Genomic DNA, 18107 nt, shown 5'->3' with positions numbered 1-18107 from the left:
CCTGACCAAAGGTAGTACTTCCAAAACACCAAGGAGGAGGGAATAAATAGCAAGAACAAGGAGTTCCACCCCAGAGGCTGTGGTGGCTTTCCTTACCTACCCAGTCCCCGGCCTGTTCAGGAAAAGCCATGCTGGAACACAAGTTCATCTTCATCAGCCACCCCCCCCCCACCCCACCCCCCCACACACCCACAGGGTTTCTCTGTGCAACAACTCTGGCTGTCCTGGAACTCAGAGAGATCCACCTGCCTCTGCCTCCCAAGTGCTGGGATCAAAGGTGTGCGCCACCAGGCCCAGTTATTTATTTTTCCATGCCCATCTTTTGATCTAACACACATTCGTAGTGATTACTCTGCAACTATTTTGCTTAATTCTTTTATTGGAAAAATGTATCTTAAAAGTCCATCAGGTTTTTAATATAAATTATGACTCTCAACCCATTCCAGTCACTTTGTTAAGTGGTGGTGGCGTACACATTAGAGAAGACAGCTCAAGGCTGGAGAGCAGCCAAGAGAAGACCGTGTCCAAATTAGTTAACAAAGGCTGGACCTCGACTTCACCCACACCTCATCCCCTCCCGTCAACCCCACAGTGTCCAACCTTTTGCCATTGTGACTTGATGTGCATGGCTTTCCTGGGAGCGTGCCACCCCGTGGGCACAGGTCCACCATGCCTGCAAGTGTTCATGTAGTCTCCCACCAATGAGCTCCTCTAGGGCAACAAGGTAAGCTCCCTTCAGGGAGGCAGGCAGACCTGACCGGAACTGCGAGTCAGCAAACTGGGAATGGACGTCCACGACCAACGTTAGAGCCTGAGAAACTACAGGAGCACACCGAGCTCTGGACAAATGGAAACCTCAGTCGCTACGTGAGGGGTAACTGGATGGAGCCGGCAGGGGTGGATCAGCTTCCACAGCCCTGACCCATTACCACACAACAAGCTTCCTATTACAGGGCTAATGAGACCCCAGCCCTGTCTTCTAGGACTGGCGGCAGCTCATCTGTCTTGTTCTGCCTTTCTAATCAGCCTGCAAAGAAAGGGCCAGAACAAAAAGACCTGAGAAAACAAAGGGCCTAAAGACTCTGCTCCTACAGGGCTTCCCATCGATCGCAGGATCTTCAGCCACGTGGTGAGTGACACTCGATCTTCCAAACAAACTCCCTGAGTCTTACGCTGGGTTCAAGGACTGCAGCACGGAGCGGCTCAGGCTCAGCACCGAGCGGCTCAGCACGGAGGGGCTCAGCTCGCTGGCGGCACCACCAGTGTCTCCGGAGACACTGAGCCCTCTTCTATCCCAGCATGCCCTGTTCACATCTCTGAACTGGGGGAGGCCCTCTTGCAGAGATCAAAGACAGAGACTTGAGCCCATGCAAGCACAAGCACTACGTTCAAAGAAGATGCGCAGCTCCGCTGAGCCTGTCCTGAGGGTGCTGGCTCACCCGTGGCTCAGGCTGAATAACCAGACTTGGGGGGGGGGGGGCGGGGAATGTGGAAATCACGTAAGAAAAAAACCTATCCTGGCTCTCAAGCTGCAGTTCTCAACTGTGGGTAATTTTTGTCCCTAGGAGACATTTGGCAATTTCCGGGGGCATTTTGGTTGCCACATTAGGGTGGGCCAGAGAGGCTGTAGTTTATAGTATGCAGAATAGCCCTCCATTACAAAGAATGACGCAGCCCAAACTGTCCACACTGTTGGAGCTGAAAAGCTAGGCTTCCATAAAGGATCTTAAGACCTGTGCTCGAAGAGTCCTTTCATCCTATTTCCCTCTCCAGGTCACATTCCTAACAGGAAGTCCACCCTGAGATACAGCTAGTTTTGCTACATCCTGGCTTTGACACAGAACCCTCCTCTTCCTTTACCTGGCCAGCAGGGAGGCTAACGGAGGGGAGGCCAGGACTCTCAGGTCTTAAGTGGAATGTGGTCAAATTAAGATCCATTCCTCACCTCCTCTTCAATGGGAAACAATAAGGATCCTAAAAGGGACGGGGCAAGGACAGAGACAGCAGCAGGATGGGGGTAATTAAAAGAACTCATCTTAAATTAAAATTTTAATTAATTAAAAAAAAAGAGAATATTTCTGGGAAGCTATTAATACTACTGAAGCATGGGATTAGAGGTCTAACTGGAGCAAGACCCTGGTGCCGGCAGAGAGACATGGAGGGCTGTGAGCTTCTGGTCTAAAGCCCAGCGTGGACTGGGCAGTGGCAACCCCGCCCCCTGACCACTGCATTGCTCATTCCAGAAGGAAAGAGGGCAGGGGGCAGCTGCAGTCCCCTCACCTACCTGCCTCCGTTAAAAAGAGTAAAGGCAAGAAGTCTAAACAGGTGGCACCCGACCTTCATTCAGGAGCAGGGAACTCATTCTAGGTTCCCAGAGAACCCCCAGCTCAGATCTAGGGTGCCCAGAGCTTGGGCTGAGCTCCTCTGGCCTCCCAGTAGTCACTTGGTCAGTCCTGCTGCCTTGACCCCATCTCCAGGAGGGGCGGAGGCCAGAGGGAGTGGAGGGAGTCCAGCCCCCATGCCTTTTGAGGCACTTGTTAGGAAGAGGGGAGGAAGGAGTCTTGGGTCACTGGGTGTAGAAGGGATCTGGTGAGGGCGGCATTTCTTCTGGGCTGGACATGGAACGGGGACTCCAAGACTGCAGAGCCTAAATTTAAACAAACAAAACAAAACAAAAAAAATCATCTCTTGGTCTCACACCGCGTAGCCCAGGCTGCTTTCCAACACATAGCAATCCTCCTGCCTCAATTTCCGAAGTGCTAGGATTACAGGCATGAACCACAGTGGCCAAACTTTTTTTTTTTTTTTAAAAGGACGATCTGGAGATAGACACAATAGCACACATCTGTAGCCCTAACTCTTGGAAGTTTCTGAAAGGAGGATCCGGAATTTAAAGTCAGCCTGGGCAACAAAGTGAATTTGAGTCACTTCAGCTACCTACCAAAACCCCAGTGGACAAGAAGAAAACAAAGCCCGAGGGAGAAGGCACCACACACACACACACACACACACACACACACTCACACACACTCACACACACACACACTCACACACACTCACACACACACTCACACACACACACTATACAGTGTATCCATGTATATACATATCTATGTATATTATATATAGTGCACATCTTTGTGGGGGAATACAAGGGAGACAGAGTCTCACTATGTGGTCCTAACCTCAAATTTGCAAAACTCTGCCTGCCTGTGCCTCCCCAGTGCTGGGTTAAAGGTATATGCCACTGTGCCCGGCCTACAGTGCACATTTTAAACTTGCCGTAAGGCTCTTTCCTCAAAAAATTTTGTTTTATTTTGTTTTTTTTGTTTTTCAAGACAGGGTTTCTCTGTGTAGCTTTGCGCCTTTCCTGGAACTCACTTGGTAGCCCAGGCTGGCCTCGAACTCACAGAGATCCGCCTGCCTCAGCCTCCCGAGTGCTGGGATTAAAGGCGAGGACCACCACTGCCACCTGGTCCTCTTTCCTCATTTTTTTTTTTTTTTTTTTTGTTTTTTGAGACTGGGTACCACATAGCCTACACTGACCTTGACTTCACTTCACTACTTGTTGAAGAGAAGTTTGAACTCTTCCTGCCTTGACCTCCAGTGTGCCGGGACTGTGTGTGTGTGTGTGTGTGTGTGTGTGTGTGTGTGTGTGTGTGTGTGTGCCAGGACTGTGTGTGTGTGTGTGTGTGTGTGTGTGTGTGTGTGTGTGTGTGTGCCAGGACTGTGTGTGTGTGTGTGTGTGTGTGTGTGTGCGCCAGGAGTGTGTGTGTGTGTGTGTGTGTGTGTGTGTGTGTGTCTGTGTGTGTGTGTGCCCCTATACTCCATCCCACCCACCCATCCTCACCCCCAACCCCCCGCCTTCCTTGTAAAGATCCTACATTTTTTGATCCTGTGCTCTTGGATTTTCATGTTACTTCTTTCCATCCATTCCTTCTCACTCTTGCACCAGAGGATTAAGGGGCTGAGGCAGGGCATCAGGCTGTGCTGGCACAGGCACACACTTACCAGTCCCATGGGAGCTACAAGGCCCTAGAATTGCTCCATGGTCTGTCTCGGTTCCCCTTGGATCTCATCTGCTCCTGAACGGCCCCTGTCTGTTGAAAAGCACATGTCACACAGACACCTAACTTTCCACATTCCACCACAAGCAACAATCTACCCTGTGCCCCAGGAGGAGCTTGACCTCATCTCTTTTCTGGCAATGACACTTATCTGAAGAGTTTAAACCTGACCACCACCCTTCTCAGAGAAGTCTCATGAAGACAAAGGTAAAAATGAGTCATTTACTAATGAGATCCTCCCCACACACAAAATCACTCCAATATTTCCCTGTGAGTTTTATAACCAGTATTAAAAACTATGTCCACACCCATCTCCCTTACCAAGAGCAGAGACGCATCAGAGACATGATTTAGAACAGGGCCTTTCATGGCCCAGGATTCCCAGTCACACTATGACTCACTCTGACACTGATTTAACAGGTTTTCTTTTTTTCTATTTTGGGATAGGGTCTCTAGGCCAGGCTGGCCTCAAACTCCCTGTGCAGGATGACCTTGAGCCTCTGACCCCTCGTTCCTGAGTGCTGAGGTTACAGGTCTGAGCCACCACACCCAGTTTCTGAAGGCTGGGGATCAAACCCAGGGCTTCCTGCATCCGAGGCAAGCGCTCTACCCACTGAGGTACGTCCTAGCTCTGATTAATTCCTGGTCAGGAGAGCTGTGGTTTGAGAAAAGCTTCTTCAACTACTACAACATATAGTCCCCTCACTCAATGAAGACCAGTGTGGTAACTGTAAAGAAGTTACACAGGCCCTAGAGATCAGAAATGCACACCACTGGGGACCAGGTCTACCATCTAAGACTCTTGTTTCCCCAGTAAGTATTCTGTTACGTCCCTCGCTTGACTGCACCCCCAAATAAGCCCCTCCCCCTCCCCTGATTACCATGGCAAGTCCATCTCCAGCCCCCATCTCTCCCGAGCCGATGTGAGTCAAGTGGACAAAATTCATGGGTTCCCCGATCATGGTGCGGTCAATCCGTCTTCTCCTCTTCTTCTGTTTGGAGAAGACAGGGAGTCACATAGGCAGCCATCTCCTCCCGTGGAGGAAGGGGAAGGAGCCTCGCAAAACCACTAAGAGTGAAGGGTTGATTTGGCAGGAGAACGGGCAAGCATCAGGGTAGGCAAGACGAAGTTGGAATAAATAACAAACCAGAGACACTGTCACCAGAGTGGTAAGGACCGGTCTGCCGAGTGAACACACAGAGAAAGGGCAGAGCAGAGACACCTCTGGATGGCCAGGGGGGACGCTGACAGGTCTTCAGTTCTACCTGCGACCCCTGCCCACCTCAGAACAGGAGCAGGTGACAGAACTATTCAACTCTGCTGTCACACAGGCCTCTTTATTGCACATGCGCACACTTGGCCTGCCGCAGAGGCTCTCAGGAGGCAGGTGAGAAGTGTGGTTTTCAGAAGGCAGACCAGAGATGGCGTGTCCACGTCACGGCACACGGTAAATGCGTGGGTCGGGGTGGGGACGGGACACTTACCGGCTGAGGCTTCTCGACCACGCAGCAGCCCAGTTTGTGCCAGAATTCACTCATGTTCCCTGACGGTTCCAGCTTCGGGCCTCTGCCAGCGGCCCCACGGGGCTCCTGCTTTTGTTGCTAACCAGCCAGTCCTCACTCTCGGGAGTAACAACACCCTGGGCTCCCACAGCTGGATGGCTCGGGAATCCTAGAGACCCTCAGCCGGGTGGTGAAGGTCAGAACTCGGAGCCACTAAAAGCATTAGCAAGAGGCTTGGGCAGGCAGGCGCTGTCTTCTTGAGATGTGGGATCCTGAATTTTAGCAGAAAGAAAAAAGAAAAGGTTAGTGAGAAACATCCCCCGCCATCCCCATCCCCCAGACCTTCTGATAAACCTCCATCTTTCTCTCTCGGAGGCTCTACTACTGTACCCCAGTACTGACCCCCTCCAAACACAGGGGGTTCACGGCTGCTTCTTACAATGAATAGTGCAAAAAGACCATCACCAGGGTAAGGCGCAGTGACTCCTGGGACCAGGGAGGAAGGGGCTAAGGACTCTGGATGAGACAGAGAAAACCAAACAGCGACAGAAATGAACAGTTAGGGGTGCTACCAACTTCAGCTCCCTTCTCCCTGGGCTGGGGCGGGAGGGGAGGGGCAAGCAGTGACTCTGAAGAGGAAATCGTGGTTTTTGTTCTCACAAACAAGGCCTCCGCCCTGTCCTCCCTTTTCTCTTACCTTGCCCCAACACCTAAATTGCCTTAGGACCACCTAGTTCCCAGGAGGCCGACTGCGGCGGCGCAGGCCTCAACAAATACTTCTGGAGCGTGGAATTTCTTCCTGCTCACTCCAGCGCCTGGGCGCCTCCTCACTTCCCCCGGCTGCGGTCCCACGGCCTCCCAGAGTCCATTTAGAGTTAATATCTGACCTTGTGGAGGCTGAGTGTGCATGTCCTTTACAGGTAACGTGTGGAGGAGCTTTCTGTCCTCAGGAATCACTTCTCAGCCTCCCCACCCTTTCCCACGTGTCCAGTCGTGGGCAGTCGCCGGTGTCTTACGCCCTATAAGGCTCAGGCCTCCCCGCCCCCTCCCCTCCTGCTCTGGCCAGCTCTCTTCCTTCTTCCCACCACTTCCAAGCACCCAGTGAGCCAGACACAGCAGGAACTTTCCAGTAGCCCTTGTGTCCAAGGCAGAACTTTCTCCCCTTTTCCCTGCCGCCCACCTGGGGTGATGGCCCCATCTGAGCTTCCTCTACAGGACGGTACTTCCCTGTCCTATAGCACAGCCCAGGAGTCCAACAGGGGAGTCCAACAGGGCAGTTCATGAATATTAAACGGTAGCATGAATGGGAATCGGCCTTTCCTCTAGGCTTGAGGCTGGAAGCTGGGTGCTCCATCAGCCTAGACTGACGGAGTTTTGTTTGTTTGGTTTTTTTTTTTTTTTTTTGAGTGTTTTTTTCTGTGTTGTTTTCTAGCAGCCTTGAGATGAGATCACTCAGTGGAACATAGCTTCTAGGGTAGGAAAGAACCCAAGAGTCTGGGCTCTCTTTCACTTCCCTTCCCACCCCTGGAAGGGAGGAGGAGTAATCAGGACTGGTCAGAACACAGCTGTCCAGAGAGGGGCCTGGCCGGTGGGAAAGTCGGTCACAAGGCTTTGTCGTGATGGTGGCCGGTGGTAAGGGTTGGGGAAACGGAGAAAACAATAAAGAATCAGAGGAAACCCCCAACACTACCAGACAGTCCATACTGAGGCTGGACTCGACCCAGGATTCTCCACCCTGCTCAAAGCTGAGTGGACAGAGGTGGCCAGTGCTGGGAGCAGGGAAGAGGAGGAGGGAGAGGAAAGGGGCCCTGGAGGGAACAAGGACGTTTCTGTTTCTCTTCCAGGGACCTGACCACGCTGGGTGGAGGGAAAGTGTGTGTGGGACTTGGCACGAAACGAGCGATGATGATGAGAAGTGACCAGGAAACTCCATTCCCTAGGACATTAGGGTCCCTGAAACTTGGAGGCGGAGTCAGAGTGTGAAGACAGGCCAGGGTCAGTGCGGTAGTGTGGGGTGGGGGAAGAGGAACAAAGCCAGAAAAGGAAGTCCTAGGCATTGGCTGTCACTCTGCTTTAAAGCAGCCAGCGACTGGGATGGGGACAAATGAGGCCTCGGCTGGTGAGCTGAGGAGGGAGTGACGCTGCTTCCACTGCCCACCACTTCATCCCCACAGAAAAAAAGGAAGGGAAGGGATCGAGGATTAGACGGCACAAAGCCACATCCTGACCGTGGGGCCCCTCTCAGTTCCACAAGAAATCCAGAACCTGGAGTGACAATCTCCAAACCACCGTCATGTCATGGTCACGGTGGGCCGAACCGTCGAAGGGGCCGGCAGGACGGGGGTGGGGAGGAAGGATGTACTCAGGTAGTTCCCGGGTCCTGTGGTAGCCCCAAACCGGTTTTCCCGGTCCCGCTGCCTCCAGCCCCAAGGCCTCCAACCCGCTGTCTGACAAGCCTTCACAAGAAGCAGCTGGAGAGAAAGAGACTTGAGAATGGTGTGGGCAAATTCTGGCCGCACGCCCGGGGATGCAGCTGGTCCCTGTGTGGAGACCCTCCAGACACAGCGGGCTGCTGGGGGGCCCTGGAGAGAGGAACGGGCCCATTTTCAGCCCAGTGACAGACATTTGTTCCAGTAGCAACGGGTACCCTAACCCCAGGAAAGGGCTTCTGGGGACTTGAGAAAACAGGAGACCCTAATGTGTCCCCTCCCCCAATATTTTCCATCAGACTCCAGCCCTGTCCCCCCCACCCACTCGGAACTAAGATGGGACCCTCAGGGGATCGATCGTTCTGGCTCTGTCACTGTCCTCCGTGGCGGCCTCGGTCTGCCTTAGCCCTTCCGGGCCCCCCGGCACCCCTCCGCTTTGTCCGGGGCAGCAGATCTCTGAGGTCAGTGGGCCGGCGAGGAGCCCCGGTCGCTTCGCACCTCCCGCCCGGCCCCCACGCTGCCATCGCCGAGTCCCTTGCCTTTTCCCCGGCCGGCGCCGGCCGCGCGTGGACGGTGCCCGCGACCTCCTCCCCGCCGCCCTGCCCTGCCCTCGACTCCCCGCCGCCACCCGCGCGCACCCCGCGCGCAGCCCGGCGGCGCTCTCACCTGCGGCTCCCCCCGGCGTCCAGGCGGTGGCCGCTGCGGGCGGGGGCTCCGCCACTCCGGGTTCCCGGGCTGCTGCTCGGCACGGCGGGGAGTCGAGGGCGGGCCGGCAGAGGTGGGGCCGGCCGAGGGCGGAAACGCCGGCGACGCGATTACGAAAGCCGCGGGGCTGCGAGCCGAGCGCAGCGCTCCGCCCAGGCCCGCCCGTCCGCCCGCCCGTCCGCCCGCCCGGGGCGCACGGCGTGGCCCGCGGGGGACAGCGGGGAGCCCGGCGCTCCTGGACACCCGCGGCACCCCAAGTGTCTGCGCTGGGTCTGGTCCGCTTGTGGCCGGCGCCGAGGCGACCCACGCGCTGGGGTCCTTTCCGAGCCTCCCCAAGTCCCCCTCGAGTCCTCCCAGTGGGCGGGGAGGGCCGTTTTGTGGTCTAGCGGGAGCACCTTTTAATCCATACATCTGAGTTAGAGGGCCATTAGCTAGCTGCCCGGCCGTCGCACCCCAGCCAGCTGGGGGGGGGGTGCTGGCGAGGCGGGGGTGCCGTGCGAGCCGCTGGCGAGGCTCGCGCCCGGGTGGCGTGTTCCGGAACCCATCCTTCGAATTAGCCGAGTCAGGCAGAGAGGGGGCGGGGAGCGCTTCCGCCCTTGCTAGGAGGGGCTGCATTGCAGGGGAGACCCGGCGGCCGACTCTGTCACAGACGAGGGAGAAGGCGTGAGGAGACAAAGCCTCTCGTCCCCCCAGCGAGCTTCCTTCGGCAGCCGCCTCCTCTCCGGGCCAGAGCCGACCCCCGAGCCCCTGGGGCATCCCCTCCATCTCCGGAACGCGCTAGTCATTGATTGATAACAGGTAAAACCTAGATGAGGGGCGCCTTCTCAGGCTTGGAAGACACCCCCGTGTGCGACTAGGTGGGGGACGGCTGAAGAGGAGAGAAGGGGGCGCTCTGAACAATGGGTAGCTGGTACCAGGTTTTTATCTCTGTGGAGATCTCCATCTGTGCCGCCTTATCATGGACCTAAGCGTTCATTTCTGGCACTTCACCTGTAATTATTTCTCGGCTTTTAGCTCCTCATTTCATGTATCCATTTTCCTATAATTTTTGCCCTGGGCATCTAATGACTTCTGTCTAGTGTCTAGTTATCTGTATCTTCCTTTCCAAGCTATAATTTTTGCTACCAGTTATTTGGTGAATCTTTATTCCTACTAGCCTGTAGGAATTCCTGTAGCCTCTACTTCTTTATATTTCCACCCCTTCACTGCCCTGTATCAGTTGGGAGTTTTGGGGGCTAGGGTACCCTTTTTTCCTTTTCCTCTTTTTCTTTCTTTCTTTCTTTTTTTTTTTTAAATATGGGATACTATTGAGAATGATCCAAACCTTTAACAATCTCCTCCCTGTCTCAGATTTTTTACTCCAAAGAGCCTTGAGGTAGGACAGGTGGGGGCGACCGTGGAATTGCCTGATGGCATGTTGCGATCAGTGCAGCCCACAGGAACCACTGGTGAGAGCAAATTTTCCTTTGCAGCCCCTCTCGTAATTAGCGGGGAAGGTTGTGGCTGATAGGAAAATCCTAGAGCAGCACGAGGGATACCCGAGAGCTTCCATGTCCACCCTCCACCCTTAGGCTGCACGGTAGCATGACACAGCATACAAGCCTGTGGGGAGGCCTTGGATGCTCATGGGGAGCGGGTCTGGACAAAGGGTATTTGGGTGTGTCCATGTGGCTTAAAGAAAGCGTATCTTTTTAATGTGTGTAGTTGTTAATCATTGTATCTCTAGGAACTGACAATGAAATTTAGAAGTTGCTTTGCCTAAAATATCTGGATAATTCAAAATGGATGGCATCGGGAAACATTTATTGAGCCGGTATCATGGCATCAGTCACCATCTAGCGCCTTTAAAATTCAAAATAGGTGGGGCTGAAGAGGTGGCTCAGGGGTTAGGAGCACTGGATCCTCTTCCAGAGGACCCGGGCCCGGGTACCCACATCAGAAGATATGACATCTTCACACCAGTGCACATAAAACAGAATTAAATAAATTATTTTTTTTTTAAAAAGATAATAATAGGTAAAAAGATGGGTGAAAGAAATTTAAGGAAGGAACAGGGAAGCCAGCTTAAAAGCAGCCTGTCTTTTTATTTTAACGCCACATAATGCTTATACGTCTATTTTCTGGAACTAATTTGGGTCTCTGTACATGTCTCTGGGCTGGAGATTTTCATCGTTTTACTATTTCCTTTAAGTATTTCCACACAATTTCATTTAAATTGTTTTATTTCGAATTGGTTTGTGTTTTGTTCATGTTCTTTTTGTCTGAGTTTTGAGGGGCTCTGGACTCACGATGCAGCTCAGGCTAGGCTTGAACCCACAATCCTTGAGCCTCCTGAGTGCTGGGATTGTAGTTGTGTGCCACCACACCTGACTCTAGCGTTTTCAGTTTGGATGATAGTTCTGCCAGTCTGATAAATTGTTTAGGCAACTATGCGATCCATGTTACACTTGTAAGGAAAGGCGTCGGTTTGTCAACGCTGACTTAAAAATCTAGCTCATTCTCTACTCTGTTTTTCAAAACGGTTTCTTGTAGCAGGCTTACATCAAACTCCTGATCCTCCTGCCTTCACCTGCCAGATGCTGGGGTTACAGGAATTCGCTACCATATCCAGCTCTCTTATTATTCAGATTAGAACCACAGAAACTAGTCAACAGGATATACTAAGAAAGTAATTACTTTGAGAACTGAATTCTTAGTCGGGAGCAGTGGCACATGCCTGTAATCCCAGGACTCCCAGGCAGAGGCAGGGATTCCAAGTTAGAAGGGCAGCACTTGGGCTGCATGTCAAGATCTTGTTTAAGACACAAAAATAAAACCACAAACAAATGTCTTTTTTTAGACAGGCTTTCACTGTGTAACCCTGGTTGGCTTGGAACCCACAGAGATCCGCCTGCCTCTGCCTCCCAAGTGCTGGGATTAAAGGCGTGGGCCACCACCACCCAGTCAAAGTTCATAATGGGGCATGGAGGTTCATGTTTATTATATTCCTGGTTCCTAGGAGGCTGAGACAGGATTGCTGAGAATACCGGGCCAGGGCTGGGAGGGAGATGGCTCAGTGAGTAATGCCATCTCTACCCACCCAAGTGTGAGGGCCTCAGTTGGAATCCTCAGAACTCACCTCACTTAAAGTGGGGCGTGGGAATGCAGCTGTAATCCCAGTGCTACAGCAAGATGGAAGGCAGAGGAGAAGCCCCAGACGCTCCCAGCCCAGCTTGCCTGGGTTACAAGGTCAAACAAATGGAGTTCTAGGACAGCCAGGGCAACGTAGTGAGATCCTGTCTCAACAAAATTTTTAAAAAAAAAAAAAAAATTTTTTTTTTTTTTTTCATTTTAAGTCAGGTGTGAGGATGATACCTGTGATCTCAGCACCCAGAAGCTGGAAGTTGTGATGAGAGAGGATCTTGAGTTCCAGGCTAGCCTGGGCTATATAAGTTTCTACATAGCTAGACCCTAGCTCAAAAGAACAAAAATAATTTTTTTCTTTTTCCTAATGATTCTGTTTTTTTTTTTTTTTTTTTTTTTTTTCTTAAGAGCCTATTATGTAATCTGGGTGTCAGAAGGATCAGAGAAATTCAAGGTCAGCCTCTGCTACTTCAGTTCTTAGGCTACCTGAGACATTGTCTCTGGAAAACAGTCTATCATATGCCCTGCGTTATAGGAAGGTCACTTTGTAGGAGACTTATAAGGGAGGGTGTTTTTTTTTTTGAGTCAGCTCGCTAGGCAAAGCCTGGTGATGTAATAAACTTCCCTGATAAGCAGAGTCAGTAACAGCCTGACTTCTAAGGCTTGCTCTTTGCAGTCCCAGACCTAATCAGGGATTGGTTGGCTAAAAGGTGTTATAGGTACAGTCATGCTTGCTAGCTCTCTGCATGTTACCATGGAGATGATCAGAGCTGAGTTCAGAGGGCAGTGACCTCACCTTTCTACAAACTCCTTGGCCCTGCCTCAGTCCCGGAATCACGCTCTTGTTAAACTGCTTCTCTGTTGAGTAATGTTCAGTTCCCAGGGGCTTATTTTGGAGCATGATGTGAGAGAAAGAGAAAGAGAGAGAGAGAGAGAGAGAGAGAGAGAGAGAGAGAGAGAGAGAGAGAGAGAGAGAGAAGAACAGAGAGACAAAGAGAACAGAGAAGAGACAGAGGAGAAAGGAGAAAGGGAAGGAAGAGGAAGGATGGATGGATGGATGGATGGATGGATGGACAAATGAAATAAACCCAGAATTTGTTGTTTTAAGCCAGCTATCCTGAATCATGCCTGGAAACCAGCATTTGGGAGATGAAGGCAGGAGAAGCAGGAGTTACATTTTGAAGCTAGCCTGAGCTATGAGACCTTGCCTGAAAAATATTTATTTATTATTAATATTTGCTTGTTTTGTTGGAGCCAGGGTCTTGCCCAGCCTGGACCCAAACTCATACTCCTCAAACTACTGCCTGAGCCTCTTGATTGCTGGAATACCTTTAATCCCAGCACTCGGGAAGCAGAGGCAGGTGGATCTCTGAGTTCGAGGCCAGCCTGGTTTGTTTGTTTGTTTATGTTTTGTTTTGTTTTGTTTTTGAGAGACAGGGTTTCTCTGTGTAGTTTCGGTTCCTGTCCTGGATCTCACTCCCTAGACCAGGCTGGCCTTGAACTTACAGAGATCTGCCTGGCTCTGTCTCCTGAGCGCTGGGATTAAAGGTGTATGCCACCACTGCCCTGGCCACCAGCCTGGTTTATAAAGCAAGTTCTAGGGTAGCTGTTTAAACAGAGAAACACTGTCTTGAAAGAGAGAGAGAGAGAGAGAGAGAGAGAGAGAGAGAGAGAGAGAGACTGAGTTGAGAGAGAACCTGAGTTCAAATCCTCAGAAGCCAAATAAAACTGGGTATGGTTGCCTGTAGCCCCAGAAATATGGGAGGGTGGAGACAGAAGGATGGCTGGACTTACTGGCTACCAGGCTAGCTCCAGGTTCAGCGCGACCTGTCTCAAGGGGATGGGGCATGTGTTGATAGAGCAGGACACCTGCTGTCCTCTCTCCTTCCACATCCTCATGGGTGTGAGTGAGGCCTTGTGTAGACCTGTGTCTGTCTATCCTTGCACAAGATTAAGGGGAGAAGGCAAAATCTGAAACGCCAAGTGTGTGGTCCACAGCTGGAATGCCATCACTCTGGAGACTGAGGCAAGAAGATTGCCAGAAGTTTGGGGCCCAGCTGGACTACTACACACCAAGTAACAGCCAGGGTTACAGGGGATTACTCTGTCTCAAAAAACAAACAAACAAACAAACAAACAAACAACAAACAAACAAACAAAACAGCCCAAAAGTTCTGGCCTGGTGTGATCCATTCCTGTAATTCCAGCACTATGGAAGCCTTCGCATGAAGACTTTGTATTCTAAGTCAGCCTGAACTGGAGCTGAGCTTGAAGCAAGACTCAAAAAGAAAAACCCGCTTCTGGTCTACCCACTGACCATGGAGACCCCACATTTCCTGCAGCTTGTATTCTAGGTTAATTTCCTACTTTGGTAGAGACATTTCACTTCATGTAGGGACATATTGGAACCTACTTAAGGCCACTTTTTAGGAGTCATGGGCTGGTAAGGGCTGATAGTGTGTTCCAGAAAGGCTTTTTGAAACTCTGGCTTCTATTTTTGGTGGCGGTTGGAATGTTCTTTTTGCTCCTTTGGGAACATTTAACCTAAAGCTTCTTGCCCTTTCCTGGCTAGTAAATAAATCCATGGAAGCTCCAGAGAACTCTACTGGTCACACAGAGTCAGGGAGGTGTGGGTTGGATGAGAAGCAAAGGTGTTACAACTGATCGTCCAAACGTGGAAAGAGGAGTTGGGCATAGTGGTATGTGCCTTTAACCCCAGAACTCAGGAAGCAGAGGCCATCAGCTCTTGGTGAGTTCAGGGCCAGCCTGGTCTGCATAGTGAGACCCTGTCTCCAGAAAAAGCTGAGATTCTGTCAAGGTACCATTTCCTTCTCATCTCAACTTTGCTTCCTTACCTGGTACTTCCAACCTGGTTGTTCTATGAGGTCAGATTTTCTCTATTGTGTGGATCAGAGGGAAAAGATCCTGGAGTAGTAGAACAAAGTTCTAGCATCTGGGTTTGTTCGGGGAGAGCTAGACCAGAGAGACATAATAAAGACTTGTCACTTTGGGGATAAATGTGTGAGTAACAAAGTATTCACTATTCTCTGAGGGCAAATTAATGTTTATGTGTAAGGTCTAGCTCCTAGTGGATGTGTTTGTTTGGTTTTTGTTTGTTTTGCTTTTTGGGGGGAGGGTGTTTTTTGTTTTTGTTTTGTTTTTGAGGCATGGTCTGTTTATGTAGCCCTGGCTGTCCTGGAACTTACTCTGTAGACCAGGATGACCTGGAACTCAAGAGATCGACTTCTGCCTCTTGAGTGGTGGGGTTAAAGGCATGCGCCACCATGCCCAACCTAGTAGGTAGGTTTTTATCCATGGAGGAATTTTTGGTCTCTTTAAGTAGATAAATACATAACACATCCAGTCCATCGTGGTCTGTAACCAAAACACGATAGAGTCAGTTAAAACTCTGGAGGGTGCTGGGGAAGGCGCTGGGGGCCAGTGCTTCGTGAGTTATGTCCTGGAAGAGGTGAGTTGGTAGTCGAGTTAAAGGCAAGAAGAAAAATAGAACATGTCATGGAAGACCTTTACAGAAGCATCATAACTTATTAAACAGACTTGAAGAAGCCAAATATTTAGTTCTGGAAATGTGTAGGGTCCTTGACCAGCACATGCAAAGTCCTGGCTTTGATTCTCAGCACAATTAATTAATTAATGGAGCAGGCCTAGTGGAGCAGGCCTGTAATCCCAGTTACTCAGGAGGCTGAGGCAGGAAGATTTCAAGTTCAAAGTTGGACTGGATTCAGTAAGATCCTGTCTAAAAGTAAAGGTAAAAAGAAGGCTTAGGGTATAACTCAGGGTTAGAACATTTGCCTAGCACACCCAGCATCTGTTAACCCCTCAATACCACACACAAACAAGAGTGGGCCAGATTTCAGAAAGCCTCAGAAATCATACCTGAGAGTAGAGAGATACAGTTCCTGCCTACTGTGCATAAAGCCCAAGATATATTACTGCAGGAAAACTTAGAGCCAAGGTAAGCCTGATACAATAGGCAGGATCTGGCCCACCAAAGATGGGGAGAGGCTAGGAGCTGGTGCAAAATTGTAATCGAAAGAGTTCCTGGTTCTTGTCTTAGAAAACTTGGTTTATTCACCAGAGCATACAAAAAACGAGCAGTTTGAGCGAGGGAAGGCTTGGGGCAAGGAACTTGCTCTAGCATGAAGACTAACAAGTGATTTGCTCTTCCCCAGGGAAGTATGAGGGACCCTGTGAGTAGCCAGTACAGCTCCTTTCTTTTCTGGAGGATGCCCATCCCAGAACTGGATCTGTCGGAGCTAGAAGACCTGGGCCTGTCGGATACATCCACCTACAAGAGCAAGGACGACCGTGTTGGCCAGACGGGCGCTCAGTCCACTGGAGCGGAGCAGAAGAGCCCCGGAGGTGACCCCCTCCTCGAGTACAGCACCTTCAACTTCTGGAGAGCTCCCATTGCCAGCATCCACTCCATCGACTTGGACTTGCTTTAAGGCCAAAATGTCTCTCTCCCGCCCCTTACCCCCATTGCCGTCCCTTTTAAATCCCTTCCCTTCTCAGCCTTTCCCAGTTTAATCTTGTTCTCTTCCCTCTCCTGCCTGGTGGTGCCGATGAATCTGCCAATTGAATTGTATGTTTGTATGTATGTATGTATTTATTTATCTACTTATTTATTTATCTATTTATTTATTTATCTGCCTACTCCATGTCTCTCAGAAGCCTTCTAGGCACAAAGTCCATGGAGTACTAGATCATAGGATTTCTACTCCCAACCCCAAGAATATTAACTAGTCCCAGAAAACCATCCTTATTGGGGGCACCAGAGAGAAGTACGGTTATGCAAAATGGGACACTGATTTTTTTCTTTGTTACATTTTAATCAGCTTTAAAGATTCCTTGATCCTCCCTAATTTCCTGCATGGAGCCAATAAGCAAGTATTTCTTCAAGAAGTAGTGAGAACCTGGGAGTTTTGAGATGCTTTCTACAAACAGGATTCCTAAAAGGCTAAGGCAGGGAGTTCTGTTTCTTCTTTTGGTGCATTCTCTTCCCCAGCAATGTGGGGGTAGTTGTGGGCACAAGAGGAAATAATACATCCTGGAGAATGGAAGTGAGGAAAAGCATGGAATCGTTTCAGAAATAGTTCCTTCAGCGTCCACCTCACAACTGCTCCCAGCTGTGGGTTGGAAACTTTCAGAAAATCAGATTTCAGTCTTCATGTGGGAAACCTTGGTATCTGGAGAATCCATCAAAGGCAGAAGATTTATGTGCTCTAAAGTGAAAGCAGAGTAGTGGGATGATTTATATAAAATTGTGATTCAGTCCTGGAACAGGCAGTGTCCTTAGTATTCAGCTTTGCCTTTCTGTAGTTGCGGTATGTGATCGATCAGTGGTTCCTGGGCATAGTTCCTCAGCTACTGTAAGAAATAAACAATTACATTCAGACCCTACACCTGTCCCCATTCCTTCCAAAGTTACTGCTGCTGGTTTGTGCTGCCATTTATTCATTTATTTAATAAAGACGTTCAATCTGAAGTCTGGGTGTTAGTTTCCTGTCTTCTCAATGAAGTGCTAGATCTCGGGATTTACTCATGCCTCCACATTCAGCTCTCCCTTTGTCTTTCTAATACTGACTTGGAGGAAGAACGCTTTGGGATGGTTGTAGCTCAATGGTAGAAGTGCTTGCCAAGTGTTTACAATAAGCAGTCAGTGCTCCTAAACCCTAAGCCACATCCCCAGCCCATTCTTTGTTTGTTTGTTTTTGAGACAGGGTTTCTCTGTGTAACAGTTCTGGCTGGCCTGGACACTTGCTTTGTAGACAGGGTTGCCTTGGAACTCACTAAGATTCCCCTGCTTCTGCCTCCAGAGTGCTGGGATTAAAGGCATGATCAAACACGTCCAGCAGGACCCCAGGCCATTCTTAACTATTATTTTTGACTTATTTGTATTTTGTTTGTTCATTTTATTTTATTTTATTTTTTGGAGTCTCACTAGCTCTAGCTGTCCTGGAATTCACGATGTAAACCAGACTAGAAACTGACAGGATTCCCTGCCTCTGCAGGGGTGTGCCACTATGTCTACCTTGTTTGTTTAAATTTGGGGCCTGGAACTTGGACCTTGAATTCAAAGATCTCTCTGCCTCCATTAGAGGCTTGTCTGTTACTAATTTTTACCTTTTTTTTTTTTTTTTTGTTTTGTTTTGTTTTTCGAGACAGGGTTTCTCTGTGTGGCTTAGGAGCCTGTCCTGGAACTCACTCTAGACCAGTCTGGCCTCGAACTCACAGAGATCCGCCTGCCTCTGCCTCC

General features: G+C 50.2%; 2 protein-coding genes across 6 annotated transcripts; one reads left to right on the top strand and one right to left on the bottom strand.

The window, feature by feature from the left end:
• Positions 1-359: 359 nt before the first annotated feature.
• Positions 360-9494, bottom strand: Cdc42se1 (CDC42 small effector 1). Of its 4 annotated transcripts, none has more exons than XM_028857402.2 (5): positions 8666-8964; positions 5553-5842; positions 4949-5059; positions 4012-4100; positions 360-2647 (listed from the first exon to the last, which is right to left on the bottom strand). In XM_028857402.2, the coding sequence occupies exons 2-4, from the start codon at positions 5604-5606 to the stop codon at positions 4026-4028; spliced, it is 240 nt and encodes a 79-aa protein (XP_028713235.1). In that variant the 5' UTR covers positions 5607-5842; positions 8666-8964; the 3' UTR covers positions 360-2647; positions 4012-4025. The 4 variants fall into 4 exon arrangements, 3 of the variants coding, with proteins under 3 accessions (XP_028713235.1, XP_037062778.1, XP_037062777.1); XM_037206883.1 differs by lacking the exon at positions 8666-8964 and adding an exon at positions 6036-6130; XR_005091796.1 differs by lacking the exons at positions 360-2647; positions 4012-4100; positions 4949-5059; positions 8666-8964 and adding an exon at positions 6458-8586 and having other exon boundaries at positions 5605-5842.
• On the top strand, positions 5426-17336 carry Mllt11 (MLLT11 transcription factor 7 cofactor). Of its 2 annotated transcripts, none has more exons than XM_028857401.2 (2): positions 5426-5515; positions 16021-17336. In XM_028857401.2, the coding sequence occupies exon 2, from the start codon at positions 16027-16029 to the stop codon at positions 16294-16296; it is 270 nt and encodes an 89-aa protein (XP_028713234.1). In that variant the 5' UTR covers positions 5426-5515; positions 16021-16026; the 3' UTR covers positions 16297-17336. The 2 variants fall into 2 exon arrangements, 1 of the variants encoding a protein (XP_028713234.1); XR_005091797.1 differs by lacking the exon at positions 5426-5515 and adding an exon at positions 9365-9502 and having other exon boundaries at positions 16021-16448.
• Positions 17337-18107: the final 771 nt, after the last annotated feature.

This window comes from Peromyscus leucopus, chromosome 6 (genome assembly GCF_004664715.2).
Source record: "Peromyscus leucopus breed LL Stock chromosome 6, UCI_PerLeu_2.1, whole genome shotgun sequence".
In the NCBI taxonomy this organism is placed as follows: domain Eukaryota; kingdom Metazoa; phylum Chordata; class Mammalia; order Rodentia; family Cricetidae; genus Peromyscus; species Peromyscus leucopus.
This window is presented reverse-complemented; position numbering and strand designations above follow the sequence as displayed.

Excerpts from the sequence above, each read along its gene's own strand:
- Mllt11 (XM_028857401.2), top strand. The coding sequence starts at position 16,027 with ATGAGGGACCCTGTGAGTAGCCAGTACAGCTCCTTTCTTTTCTGGAGG.
- Cdc42se1 (XM_037206882.1), bottom strand. The coding sequence starts at position 9,469 with ATGGAGGGGATGCCCCAGGGGCTCGGGGGTCGGCTCTGGCCCGGAGAG. Across the intron at positions 5,843-8,665 it reads GACGCCGGGGGGAGCCGCAG|GATCCCACATCTCAAGAAGA; the intron begins GTGAGAGCGCCG and ends GCTAAAATTCAG.